At 34.5% G+C, this 20381-nt stretch overlaps 4 protein-coding genes across 4 annotated transcripts in view; 2 read left to right on the top strand and 2 right to left on the bottom strand.

The window, feature by feature from the left end:
- Positions 1–1748: 1748 nt before the first annotated feature.
- LOC137631460 (loricrin-like) lies at positions 1749–3081 on the top strand. The gene is made up of 2 exons (XM_068363222.1): positions 1749–1829; positions 2110–3081. The coding sequence occupies exons 1-2, from the start codon at positions 1812–1814 to the stop codon at positions 3079–3081; spliced, it is 990 nt and encodes a 329-aa protein (XP_068219323.1). The 5' UTR covers positions 1749–1811.
- Positions 3082–7439: 4358 nt separating this feature from the next.
- On the bottom strand, positions 7440–9644 carry LOC137630926 (keratin, type I cytoskeletal 9-like). The gene is made up of 2 exons (XM_068362461.1): positions 9627–9644; positions 7440–8450 (listed from the first exon to the last, which is right to left on the bottom strand). The coding sequence occupies exons 1-2, from the start codon at positions 9642–9644 to the stop codon at positions 7440–7442; spliced, it is 1029 nt and encodes a 342-aa protein (XP_068218562.1).
- Positions 9645–13907: 4263 nt separating this feature from the next.
- On the top strand, positions 13908–15264 carry LOC137631459 (loricrin-like). Its single transcript, XM_068363221.1, has 2 exons — positions 13908–13988; positions 14269–15264. Exons 1-2 carry the CDS (start codon positions 13971–13973, stop codon positions 15262–15264), a joined length of 1014 nt encoding a protein of 337 aa, XP_068219322.1. The 5' UTR covers positions 13908–13970.
- A 4466-nt stretch (positions 15265–19730) lies between these two features.
- The window catches only part of LOC137630925 (salivary glue protein Sgs-3-like), a 960-nt gene continuing 309 nt past the window's right edge, over positions 19731–20381 (bottom strand). Inside the window, exon 1 of the mRNA XM_068362460.1 lies at positions 19731–20381. This exon is cut by the window's right edge and continues 309 nt beyond it. Coding sequence (XP_068218561.1) covers positions 19731–20381 — 651 coding nt within the window.

Here is a 20381-nt window from a genome sequence, read left to right as displayed (position 1 = left end):
TTTAACAACAAAAGATATACAGGGCTAAAGGTCTTAGGTTTAAATTGTGACCTTGAATACAGGCAATTAAGAAGGATTCAAAAATATTTCTTTGGACATAGCCATTAATATGGATTAATCTATATGTAAGTGTGCGTGTGAAATATATACATTATGTATTCATATAATGTATATAAATATAAATATACAAAGCAACCACAGGGAAAATTAAAACATAAGAGTGAATACTGACTGGTATCGTCTTACCTCTCGAAACTAGGCAAGATTTGCTATTACATTTTAATTTTCTCTGTGGTAATTTTTGTCTCTGAGCATCACATTTCCTAGTGAGTTTTACGCATATATATATATATATATATATATATATATATATATATATATATATATATATATATATATATATATACTGTATATATATATATGTATATATATATATATATATATATATATATAAATATATATATATATATGCACAGTATATATATATATATATATATATATGTATATATATGAATATATATATATATGTGTGTATATGCATATTTATGTGTGTGCATGTGTGTGTATGTTTATCTATATATATATATATATATATATATATATATATATATATATATATATATATACAGTATATATATATATGTTTGTATATATATAATTATATATATATATATATATATATATATATACTGTATATATATATATATACATACATATATATGCGTGCGTGTATCTATGTGTAAGTAAATATATGTGTTCGTATGTATTTTTTTATATATTTTCGCATATAGATATGGATATATATGTACATATATATATATATATATATATATATATATATATATATATATATATATATATATATGCACATACATATATATGTGTGTCAGTACGGTACTTGAGCATGTTACTCTACGTTTATAATGAATAGACAATGCCTTAGTGGTGTCCAAAAATCTTCGAACAATGTCCGGCAGATAGTTTTCAGGATAACAGCAGAAGTACATTTACTTTTTTCCATTTATTCTTTGGTGTCGACACGTGTTCCGGATCACTTCCAGTTTGGTTACATTTTTTTTTTCTGCAATGCGTTATAAATAGTTGCTTAGAAATATCATAGCAATCAGTAATTATGAAATCAAATATTTCCTATGTAACATCAGCTAAAATATTATAAGGAAATAAGAGAGACTAATTAATTAGTAGAATGAATTAAAGATCTGAACTTATCTTTCGTAGTTAAAGTTGTCAGAATTCATCATTTCTTGAAATATGAAATCATACAACGAACGGAAAATTAAAGTCCATCAAAGGTGTATAATTTCACATTCCAATAGATTAATAAATTTCGACAACTTTAACTATGAAAGATAAATTCAGATCTTTGATTAATTCTACTAATCAGTTGGTCTCTATTATTTTCTTTTAAGATTTTAGTTGATGTTGCATAGGAAATATTTGATTTCATAATTACTGACTGCTATGATATTTCTAGACAATTAATCATAGCGTATTGCAGAAACACAAAAATGTAACCATATTGGAAATGTAAGGGTTTTTTTATCGCTTAAACAATTATCTTAGATGAAAATATCTAGGAAATTAGAAAGAAGAAGAGGCAAATATTTGAGGGAAGGACTAAGACGAGGAAGAAAAGAATAGGAGTAGGGGGGGGGGCGAGTAGTAGGAGGAGTTTGAAAGAACGAAGGACATCAGGTAGAAGTGAGAGGAGATGTGTGGGAGATCCCTGTATATATATACCCATCATAGGTAGAACTTGGATCATTGTCTCAACTCGAGTCTTCTCGACCATGAAACAAGCAGCTTTGGTGAGTATAACTCTCTTCAAAATCTTCTCACTCTAAGCCTCTGACTTCATGGAATACAATACTACTTAAACCAGATAAGAAAAAAATATGTTGGAAGATTCTACTCTCACCGAAGAAAAACTCGTCAAAAACTTTTAGATATCAAAACTCAGTTGATAGATGAATATTTAATGAAGTATCATCTGCTACTCTCATTAAAAAACGGAAGAATTTTCTTTTCGGCAACATATCTATCCAAGAAATAAATTATTATATTAATCACATCTGTCTTCATTTTTAGATTTTCGTGTGTGTGCTGGTAACAGCAGAAGCTGCCTTACTACAAGGCTATAGTTTGCCTGGTCATCATGGATCTTCTGGTGGTGTATCAGGAGGGTCCTTTGGCTCCTCTAGTGTAGGAACTCATGAAGGATCCTTCATCTCTAGAGGTGGCTCTGGAGGAGGTTTCGTATCGTCCGGATTTGGCGGTGATGGAGGGTCAGCATCTTCTAGCTTCATCTCTGGAGGAGGTTCAGTATCTTCTGGCTTCGGCACTGGAGGAGGTTTTACATCCTCCGGTTTTGGCAGTGGTGGATCCTTCTCTGGACATGGCTCTGTCTCCTGTGGTGATGGACAGGTCTCCCATGGAGGAGGATGTGTAACTCCTCAAGTTGAGCGTAATGTCTACGTCTACAATGTCCCTGCCCAACCTCAACAAAGTGGCCCTCGTCCCGAAATTCCAGCACCAAAAGTCGAACACAACATAGTCTTTGTGCGTCTTCCAGAAAATGATCCTGGACAAGATCCTATTGTAGTTCCTCCACCACAGCAGAAGAATATTGTTTATGTCCTCAACAAGGGAACTACAGCAGGTGGTCAGAAGGTCATCAACGTTCCAGCACCACCCAAGACCCAGCCTGAAGTCTTCTTCGTCAACTATGGAGATGGTCAAAACCCAACCCTTCCAGGTGGTGTTGATCTTCAGACAGCTCTCAACAGCGCCGTCCATCAAGGAGTTGGCCAAGTCATTGGTGGTGGATCAGGAGGTGCTACTGGAGGTGGATTTTCTGGCGGTATCTCTGGAGGTTTCAGCAGTGGTGTAAGTGATGATAGTTTCATCAGTGGTCATCACGGAGGTTCCAGAGGTTCAATTAGTGGCGGCAGTTTTTCTGGAGGTTCCGGAGGCTTTATTATTGGAGGCAGCACTTCTGGAGGTTTTGAAATCTCCGGGGGTGGCTCATCTCTCCCTAGTGACCTATACACTACTCCTTAGACATTTCAGCCTTTTTTTTTTTTTACTTTTATGATTATCAACAATACAGCCATTATATTTATTGGGTATTAGCTTATTAAAATAAACATTTTACTTCAAAATGAATGATGACTTATTTCCCCATTTAGATATATAATATATATAATATATATATATATATATATATATATATATATATATATATATGTATATATATACATATATATACATATATATATACATATGTATGTATATACATATATATATACATATATGTATATATATATATATATATATATATATATATATATATATATATATTATGGAATTATTAAGGAATTCCTCATAAATATTTAATTTTGATTAAGTCTGTTCATAAGCATAGCAAATGCAAAGTTAATGTTAATGGAGTCTTATCAAATGAATTTCCAGTGAACAGCAGAGTACTCTAAGGGAATGTGTTGTCACCTATGTTGTTTATCCTCATCATGGAATTTGTAATGCATAAAACAGTCACAGATGGTGGAGAAGGATTGTACCGGATTGGTGATAGGAATTTCGCAGAACTAGAGTATATTAATGATGCTGTCATTGTTAGCAGAACACCACAGGATTTGCAATGCTTGCTTAGAGAATGCATGATATATCACAAGAGGTTTGGAGGAAGACCAATAGAAGAAAGACAGAGATGATGAGGACGGAGTATGCAATGGAAGATGAAATAGCATTGGAAGGAGAAAAGGTTAATGAGGTAAAATCCTTTCAGTATTTAGGAACTATGATCTCCGATACAGTGGCCTTAGAATTAGAGTTGAGTGAAAGAACGAAATAAAGCAAATAAGCCAATTGCTAGGTTAAGTAAAATTTGGAAGCCAAATCGCCTGAAATTACATATGAAAATCAAACTATATATTAATTTAGTGAGATTGGTGTTACTGTATGGACGTGAGTCATGGTATGACAATAAAACAATCACCAATAGATTTAGTAGATTTTAGAACAAAGCCCTCAGAAGGATATTGGGAGTTAAATGGCAGGACAGGATTAGAAATGAATCTATAACAGAGATTACTCGAGTGCCATATGTTAGTGAGATCATGATGAGGGGTAGATTGAGATAGTTTGGCTATGCTCTTCGCACTCCCCAAGAGAGATTAGTTCACTAAACGTTTAGCTGGGCTTCACAGGGGACTAGAAGAGTTGGAAGACCCATGTCTACATGGCTGAGGACTATGAAATATGAAGCACGAAGTAGTAGATGATGAATGGATAAGTATTGAATTAAAAGCTCAAGATAGTGACGACTGGCGAAATCTAACTGAGACCCTTTTTGTCAATAGTCGTAGGAGGAGATGATGATGTCATAGAATTAATAGTCCATTCCAAAGCAAGTGAACGCAGAGAAAAACAATAAACAAAACGATGGGAACGATATGGAAAATATAATTTCTATGGTAAGAATAGAAAATGGTCAGAAATAAATGAAGAATTGAACAAAGATTGGAAAAATGTATTAGTAAGTGATAATATGCAGGTAAATACGGATATATTATACAAAATACTAGAGAAAATTGTTGAAAAATATGTACCGAAAAAAAAATAAACATCAGACATGCATACCAAGAGACAGGAGGATCTTATTTCAGAAAATTAGAAAGTGGAAGAAAAATCTTGCAAAAGAAAATAATTGTATGGGAAATGATGGAAATAAAAAAGTAAGATAGAAACTGCAAAAAAAAAGATTATGCGATCGAAAGAAAAGGAAAAAAGGGACTTAGAAGAAAGGACAATTCAAAATATCAAGAAAAACCCCAAAGTACTTTACTCCTATGCAAAAAAGATGAATAAAGGGAGATTAGAAATAGGCCCTCTAAGAATTAAAAGACGGTTAACAAAGAAATATGCAACCTATTAGCAGAAAAATATAAGAGTGAATTAATGCCAAGAATTGCGAATGTGAATAATGAAAAAGAAATGAGAGAAGAAAATAGTGAATATCTAACAGATATAGATATTAATGAAGCAGATATTGTGCAGGCTATAAGCAAAATTAGAAATGGATCAGCGGCCGGGCCAGATGGAGTTCCAGCAATTTTGTTAAAAAAAATCTGCACACACTATCGTGAAGCCGCTTGCAATACTGCTAAGAAAAAGTGTAGATATGAGCGAGATATATGTTAAACATAAATTAGCATATATAACCCCTATTTTCAAAAGTGGATCAAGACTAGAGGCAATCAGTTATAGACCAGTTAGTCTAACATCACATATTATGAAAGTGTATGAAAGGGTAATAAAAAAGAAAATAATGAATTATTTGGTTAAAAATAATTTGTTTAATGTAGGTCAACACGGTTTTGTACCCGAAAAAAGTACACAAACCCAACTGATAGCACACTATGAAAACATATATAAAAATATGATAAATGAAAAAGACACAGATGTGGTATGTCTAGATTTCGTAAAAGCCTTTGACAAGGTAGACCATAATATATTAGAGAAAAAAATGAGAAAGCATAATATTGTGGGAAAGATAGGAAAATGGATAAAAGAATTTCTACAAAACAGAAAACAGATAGTGGTTGCAAATGACAAGAAATCAGATAAAGCTCAGGTAATATCTGGCGTGCCACAAGGTACGGTATTAGCTGCACTGCTGTTTGTTATTATGATCTCAGCCATAGACTGTAATGTTAAAGACTCTGTAGTGAGAAGTTTCGCTGATGACACAAGAATAAGTAGAGAAATTACTTGTGATGAAGATAGGAACTCATTACAAAGAGATCTAGACAAAATATATGAATGGGCAGACATAAATAGGATGGTATTTAACTCTGATAAGTTTGAATCAATAAATTATGGAAACAGAGAAAGAATGGTATATGCATACAGGGGACCTAATAACGGGACAATCACAAACAAGGAAGCAATTAAAGACCTTGGTGTAATGTTAAACAGGAATATGTTATGCAACGACCAAATAGCAACACTGTTGGCTAAATGTAGAGCAAAATTGGGAATGCTATTCAGACAATTTCGAGTACTGTAATGTGATATGGTACCCACACTACCAAAAGCATATTGCACAAATAGAGAGTGTACAAAGGTCCTTTACTGCTAGAATAGAAGAAGTTAAGGACCTTGACTACTGGGAAAGGCTGCAATTTTCAAAATTATACAGTCTAGAAAGGAGAAGAGAACGCTACATGATAATACAAGCATGGAAACAAATCGAAGGAATTACTGAAAACATCATGGCGCTAAAAAATATCAGAAAGAGCAAGCCGAGGTAGATTAATAGTGCCCAAAACTATACCAGGAAAACTAAGGAAGGCACACAGGACATTAATCCATTACGCACCAGCATCGATAATGCACCGACTATTTAATGCGCTGCCAGCTCATCTAAGAAACATATTAGGAGTGAGCGTAGATGTGTTTATGAATAAGCTCGATAAACACTTAAGATGCATCCCAGACCAAATGCAAAATACACTGGAAGATGCATATCAGGTGGATATACAAGGTGCCTCACACTGAGGGACCTGGGGGAACCCAAACATAGAATAAGGCAATTTGGCAATAAGGTTCTCTCTCTCGGATAATTAAATAATGGTTCCATGTTCCTCTGTAAGAATTCTAGAGCAGTCGATCAATAAAAGTCTCAATGAAACGTTTGAAAATCAGTATAGAAAATTTCATGGATTATTCAAAATAATATTCCTCAAGGACCTAAAAAGATTACTACCTATAATGTGTTGAAGTCACCTATAAAAACATGATAGGTATCAAGTGAAAGCTTTCTGATTATCTGTTCAGAAATGCAATATATACACATATGTATATGTATATATATATATATATATATATATATATATATATATATATATATATATATACACACACACATATATATATATATATATATATATATATATAAACATTTGTTTCTTACCATGCTTATGCGTATGACTACTCTGTCTCCCTCTCTGTCCCTCGTTCTGGGGTAGAAGCAGTTATACTCAGGTGAGATGTGGTACCCAGAGAGGTAGTTAGGAAAGGGGGACGGAGTGGGAAGGGTTGAAATTGTGTGTGTGCTCGTGTCCGTCATCTTTGACGGATCGCTTATACTAGTGATTAAGATACATCTGTAAACATCTTGAGTATTATGATTTGTTATATCGATTACTAAGATTATGTAGCTGTTATAAGGATGAACTTGAATAGAATCTAGAGAACATTTTAAGAATATAAATATTTCAGGGAAATAAATCATTCTATTTGAAACAAATATTTATTTTGATAGTCTAACACACAACAAATAGATAGGCTGCATTGTTGGTAACCATGAAAACAACATAAAAAAAGGAGTAACATATTTAAGGAGTAGAGTATAGACCACTAGGGACAGAAGATCCACCCCCGGAGATTTGAGAACCTCCAGAAATGCTTCCTCCACTGACTGAACCTCCAAAACTTCCGGAAGTACTACCTCTGTTGACAGGGCCCACAAAACCTCCAGAAAAGCTGCCGCCACTAATTGAACCTCCTGAACCTCCGTGATGACCACCGACAAAACTACCCCCACTGACACCACTGCTGGCACCACCATTGAAACCTCCAGAGACACCTCCAGAAAATCCACTTCCAGTAACACCTCCTGATCCACCACCAATGACCTGGCCAACTCCTTGATGGACGGCGCTTCTGAGAGCTGTCTGAAGATCAACTCCTCCTGGAAGAGTTGGGTTTTGACCATCTCCATAGTTGACGAAGAAGACTTCCGGCTGGGTCTTGGGTGGTGCTGGAACGTTGATGACTTTCTGACCTCCTATTGTTGTTCCCTTGCTGAGGACATAAACGATATTTTTCTGCTGTGGTGGAGGAACTACAATAGGGTCTTGTCCAGCAGCATTTTCTGGAAGACGCACAAAGACTACGTTATGTTCAACTTTTGGTGCTGGAATATTAGGACGAGGACCAGTTTGTTGAGGCAGGGCAGGAGCATTGTAGACGTAGACGTTACGCTGTACTTGAGGAATTACGCATCTTCCTCCATGGGAGACCTGTCCATCACCACAGGAGACGGATCCCTGTCCAGAGAAGGATCCACCACTCCCAAAGCCAGAGGAAGTAAAAGTTCCCCCAGTGCCGAAGCCAGAAGACACTGAACCTCTTCCAGAGGCGAAGCCAGAAGATATTGAACCTCCGGCACCGCCAACTCCGGACGATACTAAACTTCCTCCAGAGACGAAGGATCCCCTTTGAGTTCCTACACCAGAGGAGCCAAAGGACCCTCCTGTTCCACCACTAGAGGATCCATGAGGGCTAGGATAACTATAGCCTCGTTGTGTGGATGCTTTTGCTGTCACCAGCACACACACGAAAAACTGAAAAGGAAGAGACATACGAATTATCAAACTCCTCTATTTCAATTTGGTATTTAATTTTTTATATAGGCTATTTCTGTCCACTTGATGAAGTCAAGATATTTGTTCATTTACTATGATATTTTGAAACAAGTTAATTCTATTTAGGTACCTGAATGTAGAGGATTAATAGGCAAATGCAACTTCAATTTTGATGTTTTGCAAATGAGAGAATTAATATAATGCTTAAAAGATTACTGATAGTAATTTCAAAAATGGATTTAACCTTTTCTTAGACAAATGACAATCAAATGGAATGTCTGAAATAAGAGGATGGTAAACATGAATTATGTTCTTTTATTTCGCCACTGCTTTGACCGCATTAATTTTCTCATCCTCTAAAAGAAGTCAATGTTTTCTTAATATATCTGTGGTATTTTGGCAAGCTCGTCCTTTAAGGAAGTAGCCTTACGAGAAAGAGGAAAAGAGAGGCGTTAACCATATTAATCGCAGATACTAATGCATTATTCTATAGATAATATAAGGCATGTTTCTGAAAAAGAGCAAAATACCAGAAGGAAGAAAACTGGTATGATTATCTTTATAATGAGGTTTGCATTATTTTTCCACTTCTGTGGAATTATGACCTTTGCCGAATTGTATTTAATGAAACTTGTTTTAAAACCTTATGCTTTTATTTTAAAAGGAATAAAGCAATGATATTTTCTATATGTATTCAAGGAATGAAATTTCATAATAAATTGGATATCATTGGTCAGTAAGTTTGGAATTTGATAATATTGACAGATAATTTTATGTTGAATGTTTCGTATGAAATAAACTCATATGAAGTAAGTAATGCATAAATAAACGCTATATATGTCTCTCTAGTTTTGATATGAAGTCTATCAACAATTACTTTCGAAATGCGTCTTATATGTCCCTTTTGGTATATTCTTAATATATTTGTTCACTTCACAGCGCTTGTCAATTCCTAAAGTTCAAAATTCTTATGTCAAACTAGTTTTCGCATGCAAAATTAATGAACAAATTTTTAAGTTTTTTTTTTTATGAAAGGTACCTTAGAATCTACTTGAAATATTAGAACAGAAGTTATTCATCTGGTTAAACTAGTATTGCGTCCCCATGAGGTCAGAGACTTAAGAGTGAGCAGACTTTGCAAAGACTTATACTTACCAACGCTGCTTGTTTCATGGTTGAGAAGAAGACTCGAGCTGAGAATATGATACAAGTTCCACTTCTGGTGGATATATATACCGAGAATCTTCTAAACCCCTCCTCTCACTTCCACACGGTGTCCTCCTCTCCCACTACCCCCAACTCTTCCCTTCCTTCCTTTACCCTTTCTCTTTTAAAAAATTTCCTCTTCACTTTTTCTTATAATTTTTTGTATCTGGGAGGGAAAATGTAATTACATCTTTACATAAGGAATATTCTTTCATTATTTTTCTGCTCTGGGATGACATATAGGCCTACATTTATTTGTGGTTGTTTATGGTTTTTTATGATTTCTTTTTTATTTATGGTTTTCTACATGTTGTTAATTCTGAAAAATAACACTTATTTACTTTAAAGGTGATACCAGTGACTTACTTACAGATGAGTAGCTAGGCTAGAAAAAACTTATTTCCTGTTCCAAACTGACATAACAGATAACTGTTATAAGATGTCAAGTCATAATAACAATCAATCGTCACGTCTTTTCGGATAATTCCCAGGCGAGTGACCGTTTAGGCATCTTAGATTTCCATTCTTTTCCAACTCTGATATCCAATCCTCCATTTTATAGATTTCCAGCGCGCATATAAGAATGAAATTCCAGAAGAAGATTCATCTAACCCTCTTCCATACGACTCAACATTCAGGTCTTACCTAGAATCTCGAAGTGTTGCCAGATTAGGATTGTTCTATTTTCGGCTCAAAGGTATTTCATTCCTCTTTCGATCAATTTCCTCTTTTGATTCATTCATCCATGCCAAGGGTTTCTGAGCTCATTATTTATTAACAGATCCTCCTTCTTACTGTTTTGTTTCATAACTTTGGTTTACTGACTGAAAATTTCAACGCCCATTGATGGCTTTTATGAAAACTTTTGTTCGGGATTTGATGGGAAAACCAAATCTCCTTCCTTACATAGATATTTTGATGGAAAATGAATAGCATTCGTGAAGTATATATTACTCTATCTATTCATGATAAAATCTCTTTTACCTTAAACAGTATGTATTTCCTTTTTTACTAATTTCTCTTGATAAACTCTTCATCTTTCTTTATCATTTGCCAAAAAAGATTCCTCCCATGGGAGATACTTTTTATTTGGCTTTTCAATCTTAAGGTTTGATTTTTCATAATCTAGCAGAGCCTATGGCTAGATCAATTTCATTCATTAAGCTCTCTCTCTCTCTCTCTCTCTCTCTCTCTCTCTCTCTCTCTCTCTCTCTCTCTCTCTCTCTCTCTCTCTCTCTCTCTCTCTCTCACATCGAGACGGTATAGTAGTCTAAACGCAAATCTACGGATATGAGAAATAGATAAAAGTATTCTTGTCAAACTGTCTGTTTGAAGACAATATTTTCTGTAATCGGTAAAAGTATAGAGTTGTTTTATCACATTTCTCCTCTTTCGGAGTTTTCTTCATCATGTTGAAACATAATATTCAAAAGTAACATATAACAAGATTAAACAGACAATGGAATTGACAATTGAACCGGAGTAGCGATTAATCTATTCAAAAATTATGTTCATTTAAAATTATTATTATTATTATTATTATTATTATTATTATTATTATTATTATTATTATTATCATTATTATTATTATTATTATTATTACTATTATTATTATTATTATTATCATTATCATTATTATTACTATTATTTTTATTTTTCTCATCATCATCATCATCATCACCATCATTATCATCATCATCATCATCATCATCATTATTATTATTATTATTATTATTATTATTGAGATAATGTTTATCATTTACGACTAAATAATCAAATAACCCAAGGTATAAAATGAAATGTCATTATAAATAGTACCTAAAAACTATAAAATAAAGCACAAAATGAAAAGAAATAAAATATATAAAGAACTGTTCATTGGCAAACGCGTCATCCGGTGCTCACTGAAGATCCATCCTTGCAGGCTTAAGAGAAAGGACCCGACATGTTATCAGCAGGATTTTCCTCATAGCCGCTAAGTGTTTGGGGGACGTCGCCCCTCATTAGTTCAAAAAGAATATTGAAAGTGTTTGTTTTTAATAATGTTATCCGTTTTCCCATCAAATCTGGAACAAAACCTTTGATAAAAGCCTTCAAAAGGCGTTGACATTTTCCGATTTAGTAAACCCAAAATATGCAAAAATACAGTAAGAAAAAGGACTAAGATAAGAATGGATGAGATCAGAACCGTTGACAAGCAAAAATAAAATAAGGAAGGAAATTGATCGAAAGAAGAATCGGTTACCACTGAGTCGAAAATAGAGCAATCCTAATCTGGCTACACTTGGAGTTGCAAGATAGTACCTGAGTGTTCCGTCTTATGGAAGAGAGTTAGATGAATCTTTTCCTAGTTTCTTAAAAAATAAAAAAGTTAATAAGATTATCGAAAGAATACTAGTTTCTAGAATAAGTATAATGCATTTTAACAAATCTCCTTTCCATGATATCGCATTTATACAGCTCTCAATTTCTTGATGATTCTGAATAATTCATGTTTAACAACAAAAGATATACAGGGCTAAAGGTCTTAGGTTTAAATTGTGACCTTGAATACAGGCAATTAAGAAGGATTCAAAAATATTTCTTTGGACATAGCCATTAATATGGATTAATCTATATGTAAGTGTGCGTGTGAAATATATACATTATGTATTCATATAATGTATATAAATATAAATATACAAAGCAACCACAGGGAAAATTAAAACATAAGAGTGAATACTGACTGGTATCGTCTTACCTCTCGAAACTAGGCAAGATTTGCTATTACATTTTAATTTTCTCTGTGGTACTTTTGTCTCTGAGCATCACATTTCCTAGTGAGTTTTACGCATATATATATATATATATATATATATATATATATATATATATATATATACTGTATATATATATATATGTATATATATATATATATAAATATATATATATATATATGCACAGTATATATATATATATATATGTATATATATGAATATATATATATGTGTGTATATGCATATTTATGTGTGTGCATGTGTGTGTATGTTTATCTATATATATATATATATATATATATATATATATATATATATATACAGTATATATATATATATATGTTTGATATATATATATATATATATATATATATATATATATACTGTATACATATATATATACATACATATATATGCGTGCGTGTATCTATGTGTAAGTAAATATATGTGTTTGTATGTATTTTTATATATATTTTCGCATATAGATATGGATATATATGTACATATATATATATATATATATATATATATATATATATATATATATATACATATATATATATATATATATATATATATATATATATATATATGCACATACATATATATGTGTGTCAGTACGGTACTTGAGCATGTTACTCTACGTTTATAATGAATAGACAATGCCTTAGTGGTGTCCAAAAATCTTCGAACAATGTCCGGCAGATAGTTTTCAGGATAACAGCAGAAGTACATTTACTTTTTTCCATTTATTCTTTGGTGTCGACACGTGTTCCGGATCACTTCCAGTTTGGTTACATTTTTTTTTTTCTGCAATGCGTTATAAATAGTTGCTTAGAAATATCATAGCAATCAGTAATTATGAAATCAAATATTTCCTATGTAACATCAGCTAAAATATTATAAGGAAATAAGAGAGACTAATTAATTAGTAGAATGAATTAAAGATATGAACTTATCTTTCGTAGTTAAAGTTGTCAGAATTCATCATTTCTTGAAATATGAAATCATACAACGAACGGAAAATTAAAGTCCATCAAAGGTGTATAATTTCACATTCCAATAGATTAATAAATTTCGACAACTTTAACTATGAAAGATAAATTCAGATCTTTGATTAATTCTACTAATCAGTTGGTCTCTATTATTTTCTTTTAAGATTTTAGTTGATGTTGCATAGGAAATATTTGATTTCATAATTACTGACTGCTATGATATTTCTAGACAATTAATCATAGCGTATTGCAGAAACACAAAAATGTAACCATATTGGAAATGTAAGGGTTTTTTATCGCTTAAACAATTATCTTAGATGAAAATGTCTAGGAAATTAGAAAGAAGAAGAGGCAAATATTTGAGGGAAGGACTAAGACGAGGAAGAAAAGAATAGGAGTAGGGGGGGGCGAGTAGTAGGAGGAGTTTGAAAGAACGAAGGACATCAGGTAGAAGTGAGAGGAGATGTGTGGGAGATCCCTGTATATATATACCCATCATAGGTAGAACTTGGATCATTGTCTCAACTCGAGTCTTCTCGACCATGAAACAAGCAGCTTTGGTGAGTATAACTCTCTTCAAAATCTTCTCACTCTAAGCCTCTGACTTCATGGAATACAATACTACTTAAACCAGATAAGAAAAAAATATGTTGGAAGATTCTACTCTCACCGAAGAAAAACTCGTCAAAAACTTTTAGATATCAAAACTCAGTTGATAGATGAATATTTAATGAAGTATCATCTGCTACTCTCATTAAAAAACGGAAGAATTTTCTTTTCGGCAACATATCTATCCAAGAAATAAATTATTATATTAATCACATCTGTCTTCATTTTTAGATTTTCGTGTGTGTGCTGGTAACAGCAGAAGCTGCCTTACTACAAGGCTATAGTTTGCCTGGTCATCATGGATCTTCTGGTGGTGTATCAGGAGGGTCCTTTGGCTCCTCTAGTGTAGGAACTCATGAAGGATCCTTCATCTCTAGAGGTGGCTCTGGAGGAGGTTTCGTATCGTCCGGATTTGGCGGTGATGGAGGGTCAGCATCTTCTAGCTTCATCTCTGGAGGAGGTTCAGTATCTTCTGGCTTCGGCACTGGAGGAGGTTCAGTATCTTCTGGCTTCGGCACTGGAGGAGGTTTTACATCCTCCGGTTTTGGCAGTGGTGGATCCTTCTCTGGACATGGCTCTGTCTCCTGTGGTGATGGACAGGTCTCCCATGGAGGAGGATGTGTAACTCCTCAAGTTGAGCGTAATGTCTACGTCTACAATGTCCCTGCCCAACCTCAACAAAGTGGCCCTCGTCCCGAAATTCCAGCACCAAAAGTCGAACACAACATAGTCTTTGTGCGTCTTCCAGAAAATGATCCTGGACAAGATCCTATTGTAGTTCCTCCACCACAGCAGAAGAATATTGTTTATGTCCTCAACAAGGGAACTACAGCAGGTGGTCAGAAGGTCATCAACGTTCCAGCACCACCCAAGACCCAGCCTGAAGTCTTCTTCGTCAACTATGGAGATGGTCAAAACCCAACCCTTCCAGGTGGTGTTGATCTTCAGACAGCTCTCAACAGCGCCGTCCATCAAGGAGTTGGCCAAGTCATTGGTGGTGGATCAGGAGGTGCTACTGGAGGTGGATTTTCTGGCGGTATCTCTGGAGGTTTCAGCAGTGGTGTAAGTGATGATAGTTTCATCAGTGGTCATCACGGAGGTTCAATTAGTGGCGACAGTTTTTCTGGAGGTTCCGGAGGCTTTATTATTGGAGGCAGCACTTCTGGAGGTTTTGAAATCTCCGGGGGTGGCTCATCTCTCCCTAGTGACCTATACACTACTCCTTAGACATTTCAGCCTTTTTTTTTTTTACTTTCATGATTATCAACAATACAGCCATTATATTTATTGGGTATTAGCTTATTAAAATAAACATTTTACTTCAAAATGAATGATGACTTATTTCCCCATTTAGATATATATATATATATATATATATATATATATATATATATATATATGTATATATATACATATATATACATATATATATACATATGTATGTATATACATATATATATACATATATGATATATATATATATATATATATATATATATATATATATATATATATTATGGAATTATTAAGGAATTCCTCATAAATATTTAATTTTGATTAAGTCTGTTCATAAGCATAGCAAATGCAAAGTTAATGTTAATGGAGTCTTATCAAATGAATTTCCAGTGAACAGCAGAGTACTCTAAGGGAATGTGTTGTCACCTATGTTGTTTATCCTCATCATGGAATTTGTAATGCATAAAACAGTCACAGATGGTGGAGAAGGATTGTACCGGATTGGTGATAGGAATTTCGCAGAACTAGAGTATATTAATGATGCTGTCATTGTTAGCAGAACACCACAGGATTTGCAATGCTTGCTTAGAGAATGCATGATATATCACAAGAGGTTTGGAGGAAGACCAATAGAAGAAAGACAGAGATGATGAGGACGGAGTATGCAATGGAAGATGAAATAGCATTGGAAGGAGAAAAGGTTAATGAGGTAAAATCCTTTCAGTATTTAGGAACTATGATCTCCGATACAGTGGCCTTAGAATTAGAGTTGAGTGAAAGAACGAAATAAAGCAAATAAGCCAATTGCTAGGTTAAGTAAAATTTGGAAGCCAAATCGCCTGAAATTACATATGAAAATCAAACTATATATCAATTTAGTGAGATTGGTGTTACTGTATGGACGTGAGTCATGGTATGACAATAAAACAATCACCAATAGATTTAGTAGATTTTAGAACAAAGCCCTCAGAAGGATATTGGGAGTTAAATGGCAGGACAGGATTAGAAATGAATCTATAACAGAGATTACTCGAGTGCCATATGTTAGTGAGATCATGATGAGGGGTAGATTGAGATAGTTTGGCTATGCTCTTCGCACTCCCCAAGAGAGATTAGTTCACTAAACGTTTAGCTGGGCTTCACAGGGGACTAGAAGAGTTGGAAGACCCATGTCTACATGGCTGAGGACTATGAAATATGAAGCACGAAGTAGTAGATGATGAATGGATAAGTATTGAATTAAAAGCTCAAGATAGTGACGACTGGCGAAATCTAACTGAGACCCTTTTTATCAATAGTCGTAGGAGGAGATGATGATATATATATATATATATATATATATATATATATATATATTTATATATATATATATATGTGTGTGTGTGTGTGTGTGTGTGTGTGTGTGTGTGTTTGTATTGAATTCACGATAACACATCGTAACGTGACTTCAACAGCCATATAAGTAGTAATCTGTAGAGCCTATGAAAAAACATAAATCATTGTTGGAATAGAAGGTTATATACTGATTTTAAGATGTGTTTATTGATCATACAGAGAGAGAGAGAGAGAGAGAGAGAGAGAGAGAGAGAGAGAGAGAGAGAGAGAGAGATTTGGTTGGTTAATAATGTATTTTCATTTACTGATTCTTTTCAGTTGATATTAGACAACCATAATAATATAAGACTGATTGATTGATTTAGAATTCTCTGACATCCTGACATCGGAGGTCATTGGCGCCTAACAAAAAGAAAACATTTATCTGTATATTAAAAAGCAAATAATGAGAAAGAATATTGAAATAAGAAATAATGAAGGAAATTTGTTGATGTCTCTAAATTAAAAAAAATGAGATATTCATATTTGTCTAATATTTAAAAGATGTTTTTTCTTTAATTTAAATAAATGAATTGTTTCAGTCATGTTTGTAAAAGTTATACTAAGAATGAAGATAATGGGGTCTTACATCACAACTTTTGTGTATAAATGAATAGCATATAGCATTCATTTATTTTCTTATTTCCTTTCCTCACTGGGCTTTTTTTCCTGCTAGAGCACTAGGGCTTATAGCATCTTGCTTTTCCAACTAGGGCTATAGCTTAGCTAGTAATAATATGACATAATCGGATATATTACCAGATCTCTTTAAACATCAAAACATACGTCCCAGAACAATTCAAGCCTGAGGAAAAAATTGAGCTAATGATCAATTGATTGTTTGATTTTGAGCTTTTTGGCATCCTAGCATCGAAGGTCATTGAGGCCGAAATAGTTTGTTATGTATATAGTATCAAAGAGTATTCAATTTTTAATCATAATAGCGAAGATGTCCTTATAAAGGTTAAATAGCTTAAAGGAATTAAATCTAAAAATACTGCAAGCATAGTACAGCACAGGAGATATTTATATTCCCAGTGGGTGTTGAATCAAATCAAATAAATTGTACACCAAATTTTTATCGTCACCTATAACTTGTAGTATTCATATTTTGTATATCCCAACCAATGACGAATAAGTATCCAATGTTGTTGTTGTTTTTTTCATTTTTTCTTTTTTTGTATCAAATATAAATCACCAGAATTAGCATAATTTCCTCCATGACGTCACACCTTTGACATCGCTAACTCAACGTCAGACATCATTACCAATAAGCTCCTGATATTGGCTGTACCTGTTAAAATATACTTCAAGTGTCGCAGCATTTGGAGGAGGACACTTGCTATAAGCATTGTCTCCGCATGAGCCAAGAGCTTTCTTCAAAAAGAATATGTAATGTCTCTGCTCAGGTGAAGGTAAAACGTAATATATATGTTCTGCGAGATAATACGTAATGTCTCTGTTCTGGTGAAGGTAATACGTAATATCTCTGCTCTGGTGGACGTAATACGTAATATCTCTGTTCTGGTGAAGGTAATAAGTAATGTCTCTGCTCTGGTGGAAGTAATACGTAATGTCTCTGCTCTGGTGAAGGTAATACGCAATGTATCTGCTCTGTTGAAGGTAATACGCAAAGTCTCTGTTCTGGTGGAGGTAATACGTATTGTCTCTGCTCTGGTGAAGGTAATAGGTAAAGTCTCTACTCTACTGAAGGTAATATGTAATGTTTCTGCTCTGATGAAGGTAATACGTAATGTCTCTGCTCTGGTGAAGGTAATACGTAAAGTCTCTACTCTACTGAAGGTAATATGTAATGTTTCTGCTATGATGAAGGTAATACGTAATGTCTCTGCTCTGGTGAAGGTAATACGTAAAGTCTCTGCTCTGGTGAAGGTAATATGTGAAGGCTCTGCTCTGGTGAAGGTATTACGTAAAGTCTCTACTCTGCTGAAGGTAAAACGTAAAGTCTCTACTCTGATGAAGGTAATATGTAATGTCTCTGCTCTGGTGAAGACAATAGAAAAAGTCTCTGCTCTGATGAAGGTAATATGTAAAGTCTCTGCTCTGGTGAAGGTATAAGTAATGTCTCTGCTCTGGTGAAGGTAATACATAATGTCTCTGCTCTGGTGAAGGTAGTACGTAAAGTCTCTGCTCTGGTGAAGGTAAAACGTGATGTCTCTGCTCTGGTGAAGGTAATACGTAATGTTTCTGCTCAGGTGAAGGTAATACGTAAAGTCTCTGCTCTGGTGAAGGTAATATATAATGTCTCTGATCAGGTGAAGGTAATATGTAAAGGCTCTGCCATGGTGAAGGCAATACGTAAAGTCTCTACTCCAGTGAAGGTAAAATGTAATGTCTCTGCTCTGGTGAAGACAATACATAAATTCTCTGCTCTGATGAAGGTAAAATGTAATGTCTCTGCTCTGGTGAAGGTAATACATAAAGTCTCTGTTCTGGTGAAGGTAATACGTAATATCTCTGCTCTGGTGGACGTAATACGTAATGTCTCTGCTCTGGTGAAGGTAATATGTAATGTCTCTACTCTGGTGAAGGTAATACACAAAGTGTCTGCTCTGGTGGAGGTAATACGTAATGTCTCTGCTCTGGTGAAGGTAATACGTAAAGTCTCTGCTCTGGTGATGGTAATACGTAATGTCTCTGCTCTGGTGAAGGTAAAACGTAAAGTCTCTGCTCTGGTGAAGGTAATACGTAATATCTCTGCTCGGGTGGACGTAATACGTAATGTCTCTGCTCTGGTGAAGGTAATATGTAATGTCTCTACTCTGGTGAAGGTAATACACAAAGTGTCTGCTCTGGTGGAGGTAATACGTAATGTCTCTGCTCTGGTGAAGGTAATACGTAAAGTCTCTGCTCTGGTGATGGTAATACGTAATGTCTCTGCTCTGGTGAAGGTAAAACGTAATGTCTCTGCTCTGGTGAAGACAATACATAAATTCTCTGCTCTGGTGAAGGTAAAACGTAAAGTCTCTGCTGTGGTGAAGGTAATATGTAAAGGCTCTGCTCTCGTAAAGGTGAAGGTAAACGTAAAGTCTCTACTCTGCTGAAGGTAAAACGTAAAGTCTCTACTCTGGTGAAGGAAAACGTAATGTCTCTGCTCTGGTGAAGACAATACATAAAGTCTCTGCTCTGGTGAAGGTAACACGTAAAGTCTCTGCTCTGGTGAAGGTAATATGTAAAGTCTCTGCTCTGGTGAAGGTAATATGTAATGTCTCTGCTCTGGTGAAGGTAATACGTAATGTCTCTGCTCTGGTGAAGGTAATAAATTTACATAATGTCTCTGCTCTGGTGAAGGTAATACGTAAAGTCTCTGCTCTGGTGAAGGTAATACGTAATGTTTCTGCTCTGGTGAAGGTAATATGTGAAGGCTCTGCTCTGGTGAAGGTAATATGTAAAGTCTCTGCTCTGGTGAAGGTAATATGTGAAGGCTCTGCTCTGATGAAGGTAATACGTAAAGTCTCTGCTCTGGTGAAGGTAATACGTAATGTTTCTGCTCTGGTGAAGGTAATACGTAATGTTTCTGCTCTGGTGAAGGCAATACGTAATGTTTCTGCTCTGGTGAAGGTAATACGTAATGTTTCTGCTCTGGTGAGGGTAACACGTAAAGTCTCTGCTCTGGTGAATGTAATATGTAAAGTCTCTGCTCTGGTGAAGGTAATACATAATGTCTCTGCTCTGGTAAATGTAATACGTAATGTCTCTGCTCTGGTGAAGGT

This window comes from Palaemon carinicauda, chromosome 39 (genome assembly GCF_036898095.1).
Source record: "Palaemon carinicauda isolate YSFRI2023 chromosome 39, ASM3689809v2, whole genome shotgun sequence".
Classification (NCBI taxonomy): domain Eukaryota; kingdom Metazoa; phylum Arthropoda; class Malacostraca; order Decapoda; family Palaemonidae; genus Palaemon; species Palaemon carinicauda.
Note: the sequence above shows the minus strand (reverse complement) of the source record. Positions and strands in the feature narration are given on the sequence as shown.